This window comes from Nycticebus coucang, chromosome 9 (assembly GCF_027406575.1).
Source record: "Nycticebus coucang isolate mNycCou1 chromosome 9, mNycCou1.pri, whole genome shotgun sequence".
In the NCBI taxonomy this organism is placed as follows: Eukaryota; Metazoa; Chordata; class Mammalia; order Primates; family Lorisidae; genus Nycticebus; species Nycticebus coucang.
The window spans coordinates 78,521,301-78,536,791 of record NC_069788.1 but is presented as its reverse complement, the minus strand read 5'-3'; the positions used below and the strand labels follow the sequence as shown (position 1 = coordinate 78,536,791).

The 15,491-nt window shown below is 46.2% G+C and overlaps 1 protein-coding gene across 1 annotated transcript; it reads left to right on the top strand.

Annotated features, from left to right (window-relative positions):
- The first annotated feature begins 13,056 nt into the window (after positions 1-13,056).
- Positions 13,057-14,989, top strand: FOXQ1 (forkhead box Q1). The gene has a single exon (XM_053602346.1). It carries the CDS (start codon positions 13,652-13,654, stop codon positions 14,837-14,839), a length of 1,188 nt encoding a protein of 395 aa, XP_053458321.1. The 5' UTR covers positions 13,057-13,651; the 3' UTR covers positions 14,840-14,989.
- Positions 14,990-15,491: the final 502 nt, after the last annotated feature.

Below are 15,491 nucleotides of genomic sequence, written 5' to 3'. Positions count from 1 at the left end.
AAGAGCAGACAAATAGGGTTATATCAAATTTAAACACTTCTGCACAACAAAAGAAACAGCCAACCCAGTGGAGAGACAACCTACAGAATGGGAGGAAGTATTTGCAAACTATGCATCTGACAAGGGGTTAATATCCAGAATATGTAAAGAACCTATACAATTCAACCTCACAATAAATGCAACTCTTCCCCTCCCCACAAAAATAAACCTACAAATAATCCAACTTTTAAAAGGGCAAAAGGTCTGAATAGACATCTCTCAGAAGGCATGCAGATACCCAACAGGTACATGGCAAGATGCTCAGCTTCACTAATCATCAGAGAAATGCAAATTGAAACCACAGTGAGATATCACCATATCCCAGTTAGAATAGCTAATACTGAAAAGACAAAAAATAACAAATATCAGTGAGATGCAGAGAAAAGGGGACCCTCATCTGCTGTTGGTGAAATGCAAATTAGCACAGCCATTATAGAAAACAATATGGATGTTTCTCAAAAACGTAAAAATAAAACTAACATACTATCCAGCAATTCTACTACTGGGAAGGAAGTAGGAAAGGAAGGTAGAATATTGGAGAGATAGCTGCACTCCCAAGCTCACTGCAGCACTATTCACAATAGTTAAGATAGGGACTCACGCTAAATGTTCATCTGTTGATGAACAGAAAATATGGTATATATACACAATGGGGTATTATTTGTCCATATAAAGGAATGAAACCAACTGAATATAGCTAAATTTGTACAAATCCAACAATGGAATTCTAGTAATCTTTGAATGGCCTTCAAAAAATAGTGAAAGATGAAGACAATACCAAAAAGGGTCCACAATGTGCTGGAACTGCCATGAAGACAATATCAAAAAGGATCCACTATTTCCTTGAACAGCCATGCGGTCCCTCACAATAATTATTATTCAGTTGTGCATTCACTGTGGGCTCCTGTGCTGCCTCCCAGTGAGAAAGGCAGGTCCAAACTGGAAATTTAACCCATGTCAATGGCCTATCTGGGAAGGAGCTGTCAGCAGCACTATCAATACAAACACTATCTTTCCTCTTTACTCACAAATCAACGTAAATTGAAATCCATTAAAAACATAAGAGATATCTTCAATTAAAAATACATACGCTGACATTTGTTTTCCCCTTCCCCAATAAAATATCTTAACACCTCTTGTGGGCACCACTAAAACTCCCTTGCTCCACCTCTTGCTCTAGCCCTAGCCCACCTCCTTCTACCCTTCGACCTCCTCATTCTATTTTCAGCCCGCCTCTTGTCCTGGGCCTCTTCACCTCACTTTAGCCTCAGCCCCTCTCTCTTTGCAGATGCAGCTCAACAGCACCTCACCTCCCGCCCTCTCTGATGTCTGTGGGACCTCTGGGTACTCACATAGGGCAACCTGGAAGAACAGGGCCTTCACACCCACTGGGCCATCATTGGGTGACAGAGTCATGGAAAAATCTTTACCCTTCTGGGGAAAAACATCCAGTTCCCTAATACATTTCTCAGGGCTCCTCCCCAGAACATAGCCCTTCCCTTCCCTTGTCTTCTCCCCCGTTCTTACACCTATCCCTTGGCATCATTTTCCAAATTAACTACCACATGTAGCCCCCTTTTCAGGCTCTGCCTCGGAGGAGCCTGGGCCAAGACAAACCATTCCTTGTAGTAAAATTTAGTGATCATAGTTTTAAAATCAACCAAAGGGACACAATATCTGACAAAAGATAACTCTTTGCCTCTTTTTCTTCCAAGGAGGCAGGCAGCCTGTAAGACGTGGACTGAATGTGGGAATGTGCAGAATTCCAGACCATCTCGTTGGTTTGAGATGAGCAGCTAGAAATTTTGAAATAAGGCTTTTCCTCAAATCTGGAATGGATGGCTGCTGTGCTTCTTCATCAACAGTGAAAATAAACGTTAGCTTTACTGCCCTCAAACGAGGGAGACAAAGAAGCAAAGAACATCAGGCCTCATTTGGCCACGTGCCAAGGACTAGCCACATCAATGCTGAGAGGTTGTCACCACACCTGCGTTGAGATGGCTGAAGTAGCTTTTAAAACATAGTTTCCAGAAAGTTGAGTCTAAAAATCACACACTAAACAAATATTTTAACAGAGAGAGAAGAAGATTGCCCTCTAAGGTGTGCCTGAGGTGTGTGGAGGAAGAAATACTAATACCACAATACTCTGAAAATAAACAACATAGGGCTTGAGAAACTAATATGGTACTTTACCAAATATACAAAAGATCTTGGGAGCATTCCAGAAGGACAAGAGTTACCTACAGATTAATATGAGGAACCAGACCAGCTGCCTGCATAGCTCAGAACCACTTTCAGGAGTGCACGCACGACTTATTGAGCATACCAGTGAGGACTGACCACACACTAGAAAAACATTTCAGAGTTTCCAGGGCATTGCACACATGCAGAGCAAGACATCCCATAGTCCTGACCTAGAGGAACCATGTTGGTTCCTGTGCAGCAGGGAGACTAAAGAGATCTTCCCCACATGTTGCAGGGCATGGGGCACAGGTGTGGAACCACTGGGAGACTGGTGAAGTAGCCCTAAGTGAACCCCTCTAGTCTCTAAATCTCCTGCATCCCAATGTCCCAATCTTACAAAATTCAGCTGATAACCTCAGAGAAAAATCCTGAGGAAAAAGAAATGAGAGAGCATAAGAGAAAGTGTTTGTAAAACATGAAAAATTCCATGCCTATAACCACGATAGCTCGGACAGATACTCATGCGTGTTTAGAAAACTCTATGTTCATAATTCAGCCCCATAAACTAAAATGAAAGGAAATACTTAAAACAAATTTAGGCTATGAACAAATTTACATACCATTAAGAACTACAAAACATCCTAGTCTTATGGCAGATGTGCAAAGCTATTCTTGTCTAGTTGAAGGAGCCCAAAGGGTGCCTTCTCTTCCAGCTTTAGTTAGGGCATAACCTTGAATGTAACATATGAATTGATATAATTCACACTGGCCTCCTTCCAGTTGGTAAAACTGGCTAACTTTTCCTTGAGCAAGTTAAAACACATTCTACTTTTTATTGGAGCTCAAAATAACCATTGTAATTGATATTTTGAAAGCAAGTCCATGGATAGAAATAGTAGTCCCATTTTCACAGTCTAGAAATTCAACCTAGTGAGGCCTAGTCTCTTATGATTAAAGAAGCCACTTTGATCCAGTTATGGAGCATCAGTGGCTGCTAAGATCACAAAAAAGAGAGACATTACGGGCCTTCTACAATAGAAAACAAACCAACACCCTTAAAGTAGTCTTATAAGAAAAAAAAAGGAATCTGAATCTGATTGAGGCTCTAAGTTTAATTACCAATTACCTGGAAATGCGTCTGAAGGAACATATGACACCATGGAAATGTAATCAGGAAAATCCAGAATGTGGGAAACTCTGCAAGCAAATGTTTCACTATTTTTTTCAACAGAAGAAAATTGAAAGAAAAGAGAGAAAGGCAAAGGATTGAATTCATGATTTACTAAATAAAGATATAAAGACACACCAACCAATCAAAATGTGTGGACTTTATTTGGATCCTGATTCAAATATATACATGGTTTTTAAAAATGTATGACTTTGACTGCTGGCCATGAAGAAGAAACTGGAATATAATTTTCTTCCTTTCCAAAACAAATAGAAAATTATACAAAAATTTTTAAAACACATTTTTCAGACATTGTGATCCCTGAGAGAAAGAAACAAAAGGGCTGAGTTTTACAATTGTCCTGGATTTCTGCATGAAAGAAACTTAAAAACAATAGGAATGGGACAAAAGAGACCTAGAAAAGCACCACAAAACAAATCAGAGTTTGCAGAAGCTGAACCAGCTGGAATTTGTAGACCAAAGTTCAGAGACAAGTGAACTATGCAAGGAAAGAGTTCCAAAATCTGCAAAGGGGGCCCCTGGAGTCTTTAGCTGATTACTAATTTGTGCATTCATAGAGTAAAAGTCCACAAGGCTGGACAAAGAACTCAATGACCATAATTAAAACAGTTCCCAGAGTTGAAACAGGCTGAGAGGCATACAAACTCCAACCAGCCAGAGTAGACACACCTTCTTGAACACAGAACAATATGTAGAGATGTCAAAAAATTTAGACCTCAGTACTAGGGCTAATTTAACTCTGAAGTACAGACTATTCTAGAACTGCCCTAAAAAGTCTTTAAATCAAGCCTGGTAAGAATTAATCAGAAACACATGTAACTTACCTGTCTGCTAAATTCAAGACTTTTGAGGAAGATAGCAATATCCAAATACTCAACAGTATAAACCTCATACTGTCCCACATCCAATCAAAAATTATTAGACATGCAAAAAGTCAGCAAATGATGACCCATACAAAGGGGAAAATCAGTCAAAAGAAACAGATCCATAAGTGACAGAGATGCTGAAAAAGATTCCTTAAAAGCTTTTATGGGGTGGCGCCTGTGGCTCAAGGAATAGGGCGCCGGTCCCATATGCCGGAGGTGGCGGGTTCAAACCCAGCCCCGGCCAAAAAACCAAAAAAAAAAAAAAAAGCTTTTATGAATATGTTTTTTAAAAAATGTTTTTTGAGACTAAGTCTTACTCTGTCACCCAGGCTGGAGTGCAGTGGCACAATCATAGCTCATTGGTAAGGAGTTAAAAGGGTAAAGCTACATATTGGGTTACTCTCATTCCTTACAAGGACACATTTGTTCATCAGAAAATAGCTTGATTATAGTCTGGCTTGAGAACAAAATGGGCCTCATAAACTTCAAGTGAATGGTGAAGGTGGTGTGAGAAACACCTGACATGTAAAGGACTTTGCAAGTTATAAATATGAAGTGAAATTCTATTTGTATATGAAAATAATAGTAATTAGGATAGGTGTCTACTATCCCATAGCTTGGAAAGAATTTGGTAAAGAAGGTACAATAATTTCACTAAGCTCAAAAGGCAGAATTACAGCATATCATTATCCAGTGTTATGTAAGACAGGTTATTTTTATTTTTTACAAACAAATATAATGCTGATTAATTCAGTTTGCATTACCAGCATGGTTTCTGAACATTATACTCAGTGTTAAAATTCTGCATAACATTTCATGATACAGCTTTATATAATTCTGCTCATCCTTTCCACATGGTCAGAGATGCCAACAGACTGCTTTGGGGAATAGCATAACCTCCATTTTGGAAGGAAGGTTAAGTTAATTAGAAAGTACCTAAGAACTTCTTGAAAGTACCTGTTTATGTTCAGTCAGACCATTACAAGTCAAAGTTCAAGGCTCATGGGATCATTCATTAAAGGGATAAAGGAATCCTCAGAACAGAGGGACTTTGGCTTAGCATCAGAATCTGCAAAGGACTAACTGGGAATAATGTAGAACTCAGATTTCAAGCCAGACCTAGAAAGCCATCTCCTAATATTTTTAATACAGAGATTATGAGTTTATTTTTATTTGTTGGACCTCTAAAACTAGAGGGTTCCCATAGAATTTATTGTCCAAAATCAAATCATCTTTAAAGAGGGAAGAGAAAACAAACGGACATTTGAACTGTTTGGGCAATTGAGCTGTATAGTCCAATCATCTAAAACCACAGCATGTTCTCACAAAGAACTGGACACATCATTTTATAAGAACCCTCTAAATAACATGGGCCACCTCATGCAACATGTGCCGCAAATTATATACAGTTTCCATGGCTAAGGTCATCACATTCTGATATTGATGCCCTGATAGTATCTCTGGCTTCTGATCATGTCAGAATACTGTTCTGCCTCACATAAGCTCTCCATGTCTGTGGGTCCTACTGTTTTTATGCATGTCTTTGTCTCCACCTTACATGGAAAAATAGGTTGTGTAATAAGAAAAGTCACAGAGTTAGACAGCAGTACACATGAGAAGCGTCAGGTCATTCCAACTATACATGGTTGTCCATGTTTATGGCTCATATATCTCTCCTACCGTCTTTGAAGTCATGTAGCTAAATGACAAAAATCAATGTATTTCCTTTAATGTCAGAATTCTGAGCTCAATTGACAGTCAAAGTATTATCTTCCATGTAGGAATATCTCTGTAAATTGCTGTGGAGTGATCTCCAGGATATTTTGTAAAGTTAAGAAGATATTGCATCGAGAACTAATTGTAAATAATATTTTAGCACTATCTACATGAAGGGAGATATGAATATGTACACATTGGCTTATCTATTTTAAATATAAATGTGTTATGGGCTGAATTGTGTCCCTCCCAAAATTTATACGTTGAAGTCCTAACCCTCAGTACCTTAGAATAAGACTGTATTGGAGAAAAAGTCTTTAAAGAGGTGAAGTTAAAATGAAGGTTTTAGGGTAGGCCTTAACCCAATCTGACAGGTGTCCTTATAGGAAAAGAAAATTTGGCTATACAGAGAGATGCCAGGGGGGCACACACACACAGAGAAGACCATGTGAGGACACAGTGAGAAGGCAGCCACGAGCAAGGCAAGGAGAGAGGCCTCCAATGAACCCAACCCTGCCAACACCTTGATCTAGGATTTCTAGACTCCAGAACTATGAGAAAATAAATTTTCTGTTATTCAAGCCACCCAGTCTGTGGCATTTTATATAGCAGCCCTGGCAAACTAATATGAAGGATGACTTTAAAAAAAAATTTTTTTGAGACAGAGTCTCACTTGGTCACCCTTGATACCTTGATAGAGTGCTGTGCCATCTTAGCTCACAGCAACCTCAAACTCTTGGGTTCAAGTGATCCTTTTGTCTCAGCCTCCCAAGTAGCTGGGACTACTGGCCCCACCACAATGCCCCACTATTTTTTAGAGATGGGGTCTTGCTCTGGCTCAGGTTGGTCTCAAACCTGTGAGCTCAAACAGTCCACCCGCCTTGGCCTCCCAAGTGCTGAGATTATAGGTGTGAGCCACCTGGTCAGATTTTAAAACTTTTATCAAATAATTACCTATAGGGTAAAAGAGGGAGCAAGATGGAAAAAACAAGGATGAAAATTAAATTTCCCAGAATATGCCTTATGCTATAACTTTGACTTTTAGATCAATCTTACATAATTATGAAATAAACTGAAAATAAAGGAAGGAAATAAAACCAAAATGTACCAAATGATGCTAACTGAATGCTATGTGCCCCTCCAGAGTGCATGTTTTTTTAGAATGTAATTGCCATTATGATAGTGTTAAGAGGTGGGGCCTTTAAGACGTAAGTAGGCCCTGAGGGCTCCTCTCTCAAGAATGGATTAATGCCATTAGTACTCAAAGGAGTAGGGCACCAGCCTTATATGCCAGAGGTGGCAGGTTCAAACCCAGCCCTGGCCAGAAACTGCAAAAAAAATACCATTAGTACTGTAGGTTCTGGGTAAGTGGGTAAGTTTTTCTCCCTTCTCCTCTCTCTCTCCCTCTCTCCCTCCCCCCCTCTCCCTGACAGGTGCACTCCCTCCCACCTTCCTTTTCTCCACCATGGAGTAACTGTCTCCAGTTGCCAGCACCATGATCTTGGACTTTCCAGCCTCCAGAAATTACTCAGTCTCGTGTATTCTGTTATAGAAGCAGAAAATGAACTGAGACGCTGACTATCACGTTGATAGCTTAATCACTAGAGAACAATTATCTCAAATTATTTTAACATTTGATAATTTGACTGTGTAGATCATGGGATATATGCCCTAAGGGCCAACAAAACAAACAAAATCCAGCAAGTAAAACTTAAGCCGTTTGCCATTATCATATTGTTAGTAATCAAATTGGAAATAAGATCTTGAAATAAAGAAAGATTGAAAAATACATACACACTGAAATGATAAAGCAAATCAGAAATTACACTGATGTAACAGCATAACAAAAGAGACAGATACAAAATCAAAAAAGTAAAAACCTTGTGATCCTATAATTGAGTAGGAAACATTTATTTTCTTTAAGAAAAGTTTTTCTTCCTAGCACTGCAAAGTCCTAGAAACAATAGCCAATCCGAGACAAGTGAATACTATTCTCAATGAACACTATTTATTGTATTATTCTTTTTACACTTATATTTGCTTGAAATTTTCCCTAATAAAATGTATATAGGTGGATAGATAATTCTCTTCACAGCTATATCACAATCTTTTCTACATGATGCTAAGATGGATTTTACTCCCTCTGTATAACCCAACTGTGCAGTCCACTCCTGCCCAAATTGATTAAGGAGCTTCTGACTTCTTTCTTTCTGCAACATTAGCTAAGCATTAGGCATAGATTTGGTTTAAATGGCTCCAAGAAATTTCCCATTCACTCAAGCACTTTTGTTTCACTTTTTTCAGTTTTCACCTGGAAACTTCAATCGGTTAATTACCATGAGCAAATGTACCTATCTGGGCTTACAAAGATAATCTGTCTGTTCCAGATGACATCTCAAATATGAAAGGGAATGAGAAAGCCAAAGTACATCCAATTAGGACCTAGAGTGTATTAGTTCAGTTCAAAAAATTTTTAAAACGGTTTGTTTTCTAGATAAAAAAGAAAAAGTGGGGCTCAGTAACGTGCCTCACAGAGCAAAAATACAATCCCAAGGTCATCTGTCCCTAAAGCCCACACCTATCCGAAGAGTGGCAGTGCCTTCTCTGGAGTTAAATGGGAGTGTTCACCCCCACATCCACCAGGTAAGCACAAACCTACACTGTGGGCCCAGCTACTTGGGGGGCCAAAACAAGTGACACAAAACCCTTCTCCAGCTCCACAGGAAAGGCTGACAGGAAGTCCTGCCAGGATTCTATTCCATTTTGTTGGTACGTCTTGATATTTGTATATCCAGGGATACCAACTAGATCTTCTCCTACCTGCATGCACCTCTTTCACCTGGATTTGTATGACAATGTGATGATGGAGCTCTCCCCAAATGTGTAAGAGTTAGTTCTTCTTAAAGAAAATCTTCTTTCCTTGACAAACATGGGGAAGGGTTTGATTTTTAATATATTGTGGGTAGTGATACCTTCAATGTAAAAAAGACTTGGTACTTCATTGCAAAGGGAAGTTACATTTTTCTTGTTCTGCTCAGAAAACTCAAAATTTAAACATCAGATAATAGAGAAACTGAACTAAAACCTGACTAGGAGGGTCCCTCAGATCTGGTCAAGTCTGAGGGATGGACTCCATGACCCAAATATCAAGGCTCAACTTGAAGTAATAAGTCAGCCCTGGGGCTTTCATTCTCTGATGACATTTTCACAGAGCTAGAGTATGGGATTTTGTCTCTGAGTTACAGAATCAGGCAGCTTTCTCAGTGACCCCAACCACTGTACAGTTGATGATCGAGTTTGTATCTTCACATCTTCTCTCCTCCTTTCATCCTTCCCCATTTGCCTGTAGCTACTTTCTGTCTTCTTCACCATTATTAGGTACCTGCCTCCCTGCCACTCTCCACTCCCCAGGACCCACCACCTAGAGATAGCATTCATTTAGCCCAACAGCTCCTTTGGTGCCCGAAGCGTTTCTCACTGGTTGTGATCACTGGGCTCTCAAAAGGGAACTTCAAAGCAATTGGATTTGCACCTGGGTCAGTAATGCCCAGGCAGATCCTGGGATTCTTTGATTAAATCATGCCCATGGGCCAGAGGACCAAAAGACTGTTCAAAGAAAGGTGGCGAATGTACACACAAATGAGCTTGATCCTATTAAAACATTTTTGGAAAGAAACAGGAAGGTAGATATGTTAAAATGCCTAGGTTTTATCTATCTATTCCCACACCCACCCTCAGCCTCTGCAGGAACCTTCCAAAGTGTTCATCATCTACAAAAGAATCAGCTAGGCTGTGAAGACATGGTTAACAGAAGACAAAACATTCCCTTTCGCCTGTCTCCCACCCCCAAGTCAGGCCCTCCCTGCCCCCACGAAAGACTCTGCATGCATTAAAAGCCATGAGTTTTGCCCCAGGGCTCTCAATATTAGTCAGTTCTCTATGCCTTGGGATCTTCAGTTCTTAACAGTATTATGCCACAGACTTATCCTGAGTCCCAGGTCCCCAAGGGAAGGCAATTTTAAATTTACCTTCTCTTTAGATCTGGAGGTCAATAGCATGGCTATTGGCAGAGGTTAACACAGGAGGAAACTCTGCCCAGGTGGGCTGCTATCAAGGTGGTTCTGGAGGCTACAGCCTCTTCTAATGCATGGGTAAGTCATCAATATGTCAACAGGGAGTCCACTTCCAGTCTACTAAGTCTCTTTAGGTACCTTAGGAATTAAACTATTTCCTTCCCAGATTACTGTTTAGCAACTGGGTCAATGAAGCACTGTTAAATTACAAAAGCTTTAAATGTGCAGATAGTTTCCTTAGTTAATTAAGACAGTTCTTAGTGCCCGGAAATATATGCATTACCTTCCTTTACCTAAAACCATCTCAGAGAGGTCACCAGATCATAGAAGTTCGAACTTACCCTTTGCCATAGTTTACTCACTTATCTCCATGGAAATTAAAGGGCAAGGGGGGAAATGAGCTAACAGGTCTTTCTTACCTACAACTATTTGGTCAGGCTCCACCTACAGGCATTAATGATTAACCCATCGATGGCATACTCCCCAAGAGAATTAGGAAGCAGAAATCTCTTAGCATTTCTGGGAAATGTTACGAAGGAGCACAATAATGCAAGTGACATTTTTGCAGTTTCTGGGCTCTCAAACTGCACTCAGCCTTGAAGGGATAGATACGCAGGGAATGGATACCTTTCTCCGTCCTTTCCTGCTTTCTCTTATAGCTGCAAAAGTTGGATGATCTCTGAGCTCTAAAACAACAGCTAAAAATGATAATACCAACATCAAGTGCAAAGGGAAAGAGTGGTTTTATTTCTCATCATAACTGAAGACAATTATTTTATCCTCAGCAAATGGCACATTCATGTGGCAAAGATGGGGGGAAACAGCCATGAATGGGAACAAAAATGCCCTGTGGAGCTTCCATTCTAGTTGCGGGGAGGTGTCTTTCTGACCTTTTCCAGGTGGCCTACCTCCCACCAGTCTCGCCCACAAGTCGTCCTTCCCAAAGTCCACATAGATGGCTTCAAGCAGCAGCTGACCATGTCCTAAGTCACTCTGAGAATCCTCCCATCTCCATTCCAGTCCCTTGGTCCCAACCTTTTCAGGCTCCACACCTGCATACAGCAGTGTACCTGATAGGAGTGACATATGGAGCAGGTCCCTGCCCCACCTGAGATCCAGGTGAGGAGAGGGTCCACTGAAGTTAGGGAGGGGAGAGGAGCTGGATAAGAAAAGGGAAAAGTGGGACATAGAGGTGGAGTGGGCTACCTTCCCTGGCAGGGGCCAACACTCCTTGGCTGAAGGACACTTTGGGCCTGGAGTCTCACAGTGGCTCCCTTAGATTCTGCAGCAACCATGGGACCTCACCTCAACCCTCCTTGGGCTTATCTCACCCATAAAATAGGCATGCATCCTCCTGTCCTACCCACCCCTGGCAGTCCAGGAGGATGACATAATATGAATGCCTTTTATCCCTGGCCAAATCCATGCCTCTTCACCTGGCTAATTTCTTGTCCCAGTTTACTTTCCTCCCCAGTTCAGGGGACCACCAACTCTCAGAGCTTGAGCTGTGCCCACCCCTCTGGGGCAGCTCCTCTCCCCAGAAGCTATTCCCTACCGCTCCTCAAGCACAGATGCCATAAATGTCAGTCTAATCTCCAAAGGCCATCATTCCCCTCCCCCAACACAAACACCAGAGCCACCGTGGATGGCTCTGTCATTCTGCCTGCTCCCTTGTGAATGCCTTCAAAACTCCTAGAATAAAGATAACAGAGGACTGTGTACGTTTTCTACACAAATGGTGGAAAGTAATAAAATAAACATCAAAGGTGAGCTCCCACCTACTCGCGGCTCCGTTTCTATTTGCAACAAAGGCAGGAAAAAGGAGGAAACTTCAGCGTGGTAGGGCAGCGGGTTAGAAGTGCACCCTTCCCAGAGGAAAACCCTTTCCCTTGACTTTTGACACGGCGTAGGGATCAGGCCCGAGTGTCAGGGAATTGTCCCCCCATCTTTGGAGACCTTCTAACACCGGTGTCACTGAAGCCACAGCTAAAGTTCTAAAGGCAAATTGGAAAGAAATGGCCGTAAACACGTCTTGCTCTTGGCCCCTGCCCCCAGGAACACGCCCTCCCAGTCGTTCCTGTTGACTGTTGAGACCCGAGTACAGCGCGGCTGAGTTCCGCGGCGCGTGAGGCTTCCGCAGGGGCACAAGTGTAGACAGAGCCTGTCACCTGGCGCCAGACACAGCCGCCCCGGGAAAGAGGGAAACGCTGCTACCCTGTCCCAAGAGTCATCAGCCATGTAAAGAAAAAGGTAAAGTAAGACAAAAGTGAAAGTCGGAGCCCAGTTAGTGAGCAAAAGTCATCTTCTAAAAGGAGCACACAGTTTCAAGCCCAGTATTTTGTAAGACAAAGATAGTCTTTAAGGAAATCATACAAAGGGGCACAGCACATGGCTCCCCAAAGAGATCACAGCCAAGTATGTCCTGTGCGGTTTCCGCTGTTCCGCACCTCGGTAGAGACCACGGAGGTTTGGCTTCCTAAGAGACACCGCTGGACTACCAGAGAAGTAAGCACATCGCCTACTGCTTAGACTCAAGTTTAGTCCCTGTTCCCCCGGGCACAGCCCTTTCAGGTGTCCCCCTGGGGTACCATGGAGTCTTCCTCTGCCGGGCTCCCTGGCCCAAATCTCCTCCCGGAGATTCCGGGCCACCAGATGCCGGCCGAGCACACCTGAGCGGAGAAGTAGGCGGGCGGGGCCGCCACGCGCGCGCACACACACACGCACACTCACAGACACGCGCACACGCCCAGCGGCGCGCGCGCTCCCCATTGGCGGGAGGAGTGAGGGCGCGGCGGGCCGGACCCAAAACAAACAACCTGCGCCGAGCGACTCTGCCGTGGCGCTCCGCCTGCCCTCCGCCCGGTGCGCGCCCGCGGAGGAGCCGCCGCCACCTAGGCCACCCAGTTTCCCCAACCCCCAGCCGTAGCCGCCTAGGCCCCGCCCCCGCGGAGCAGCCGCAGGGTTATATTGGGCCGGCCGAAGGTGGAGGCGATACGCAGCCGCGTCTGGCCAGCGCGAAGATGCTGCCCTGGAGGCCGGGGGCGGGACGGCGGCTGCCGGCGCGGCGGCCTCTAGGAGTCGGCTCTGCAGGTGCTCAGGGCTGAAGGCGCCGGACCCTCCCCCAGCTGTGGCACATCATCCAGCACCATTTGCGTGCCCGAGGACGCCCGCACGGGACCCGGGACTGCCAGCGAAGAAGCCCTCCTGGGCTCTTTTAACGAATCGCAGATGCGAAGGCTTCTTTCCTCGGACAGGAAATCCTTCTAAGCCCGGCGCGCTCGGGCACCAGAGGGAGGGACCGCAACCCCCAGCGCACATCCACCTCAAAGTCTCTATTCCTCGAACTGAAGGTGGCACCCACCCAACTCCTCTCTCCGCCCCTCTCAATCCACCCAGCACGCACAGGCCCTCCAAAGAAAAATTCCAGAGGAAAAAGGCTCTTCTACGTAAAAGTGACCGTCTTGAAAGACGAGGGAGAGCTCCTGGGAGAACACCAAGTCGAGGACTCCTGGCCCTGGGACCGCCAGCTTCCCAAGACTGAAGCAGAAGGGTACAGCGCCCGGCGGGGACTGGCTGCGCGGGAAATGAAGTTGGAGGTGTTTGCCCCCCGCGCGGCCCACGGAAACAAGCCGGGCAGCGACGCGCCGTCCCCGCTGTCTGTAGCCGGCGACGACTCCCTGGGCTCGGACGGGGACTGCGCGGCCAACAGCCCTGCGGCGGGCAGCGGCGCCGTGGATGCGGCGGGCTGTGGAGCGCCGAGCGCGGGCGGCGGGCCGGGTGCGGAGGAGCAGGGCCGGGCGGCGGCGGCGGCGGAGGCCGGCGCGGCGGGGCCGGGCGCGGGGAGCGTGGGGGTCGGCGAGGGAGCGCGCAGCAAGCCGTACACGCGGCGGCCCAAACCCCCGTACTCGTACATCGCGCTCATCGCCATGGCCATCCGCGACTCGGCCGGCGGGCGCTTGACGCTGGCGGAGATCAACGAGTACCTCATGGGCAAGTTCCCCTTTTTCCGCGGTAGCTACACGGGCTGGCGCAACTCGGTGCGCCACAACCTCTCACTCAACGACTGTTTCGTCAAGGTGCTGCGCGACCCCTCGCGGCCCTGGGGCAAGGACAACTACTGGATGCTGAACCCCAACAGCGAGTACACCTTCGCCGACGGCGTCTTCCGCCGCCGCCGCAAGCGCCTCAGCCACCGGGCGACAGCCCCCGCGCCCGGCCTGCGCCCAGAGGAGGTCTCGGCCCACGCCGCCGCCGCGGCCCCGCAGCCGGCGCCCGCCGCCCCGGCCTCGCCCCGCGCGCGATCGCCCGCCCGCCAGGAGGAGCGCGCCAGCCCGGCGGGCAAGTTCTCCAGCTCCTTCGCCATCGACAGCATCCTCAGCAAGCCCTTCCGCAGCCGCCACGACTGGGACGCGGCCCCCAGGGCGCAGCTGCCTTGGGGCGCCGCGCCCTGCCCGCCGCTGCCCGCCTACCCCGCGCTCCTGCCGGCGGCGACCGGCGGGTCCCTGCTGCCGCTCTGCGCGTACGGCGCGGGCGAACCGCCGCTGCTGGCCGCGCTCGGGGCCGAGGCGCCGTCCGCCGCGCCGCCGCCCCCATCGCACCTCCTGCTCGCACCCCTCGGGGCCGCCGCCCCCGGCAAGCCGTTCCGAGGCCCCGCGGCCGGCGGCGGCGCGCACCTGCACTGCCCCCTGCGGCTGCCCGCTACCCTGCAGGCGGCCTCAGCCTGCGGCCCCGGCCCGCGCCCGCCCTACCGAGTGGAGACGCTCCTGGCCTGAGCCGCGCCGCGCCGCCGAGTCCCGCAGGGGCGAGCGCCATCGGGGAGGCCGGGGACGCCGGCTGCCGGGCTTTGCACTTTCTATCCAGAGGAAAAGGGACTTTTAGACAAAATCGCCATCAAACGTGCCTTAAAGCTAAAGCATTTTGACAGAAATGTTTTAACTTAGTCCAGAATATTTCCCTTCATCTTTTACAACTTTAAGAGGACCAAAGCAGTTCTTCGTAATTGTTGTAGTTTATTGGCCAAGCTTGTTCCTTTTTCCCTCTCTCTCCCCACCACCCAAATCACCTTCATTTCTACTTTTGTCGCACCTTTCGTTGATTTATCCCCCTCCAAAATAGTGTATCAGGGAACCATTCCATATGATAAATGATGTGACTACTGTTAGGGGTTTACTGGGACCTATCCTTGCATGTATGTGGCATTTACGGGCATGACTGGGTGTGAGAAAGGTGTCAGAGAACCTTCAGTCATTTCTCTGCTATCGACCAATGCTTCACTGTGCCAAAAGAGGGGGGGAAATGTGGGGTTTTGTAATTAAATTATTTATATATTTTTGAAACCTGAATTGAAAATGTTGCAGGCAACGGGCTACAGCTTTATTAGTGGTTCTCTAACTGTGGTCTCTTCAGGCCAAGCAATTTCTTTAA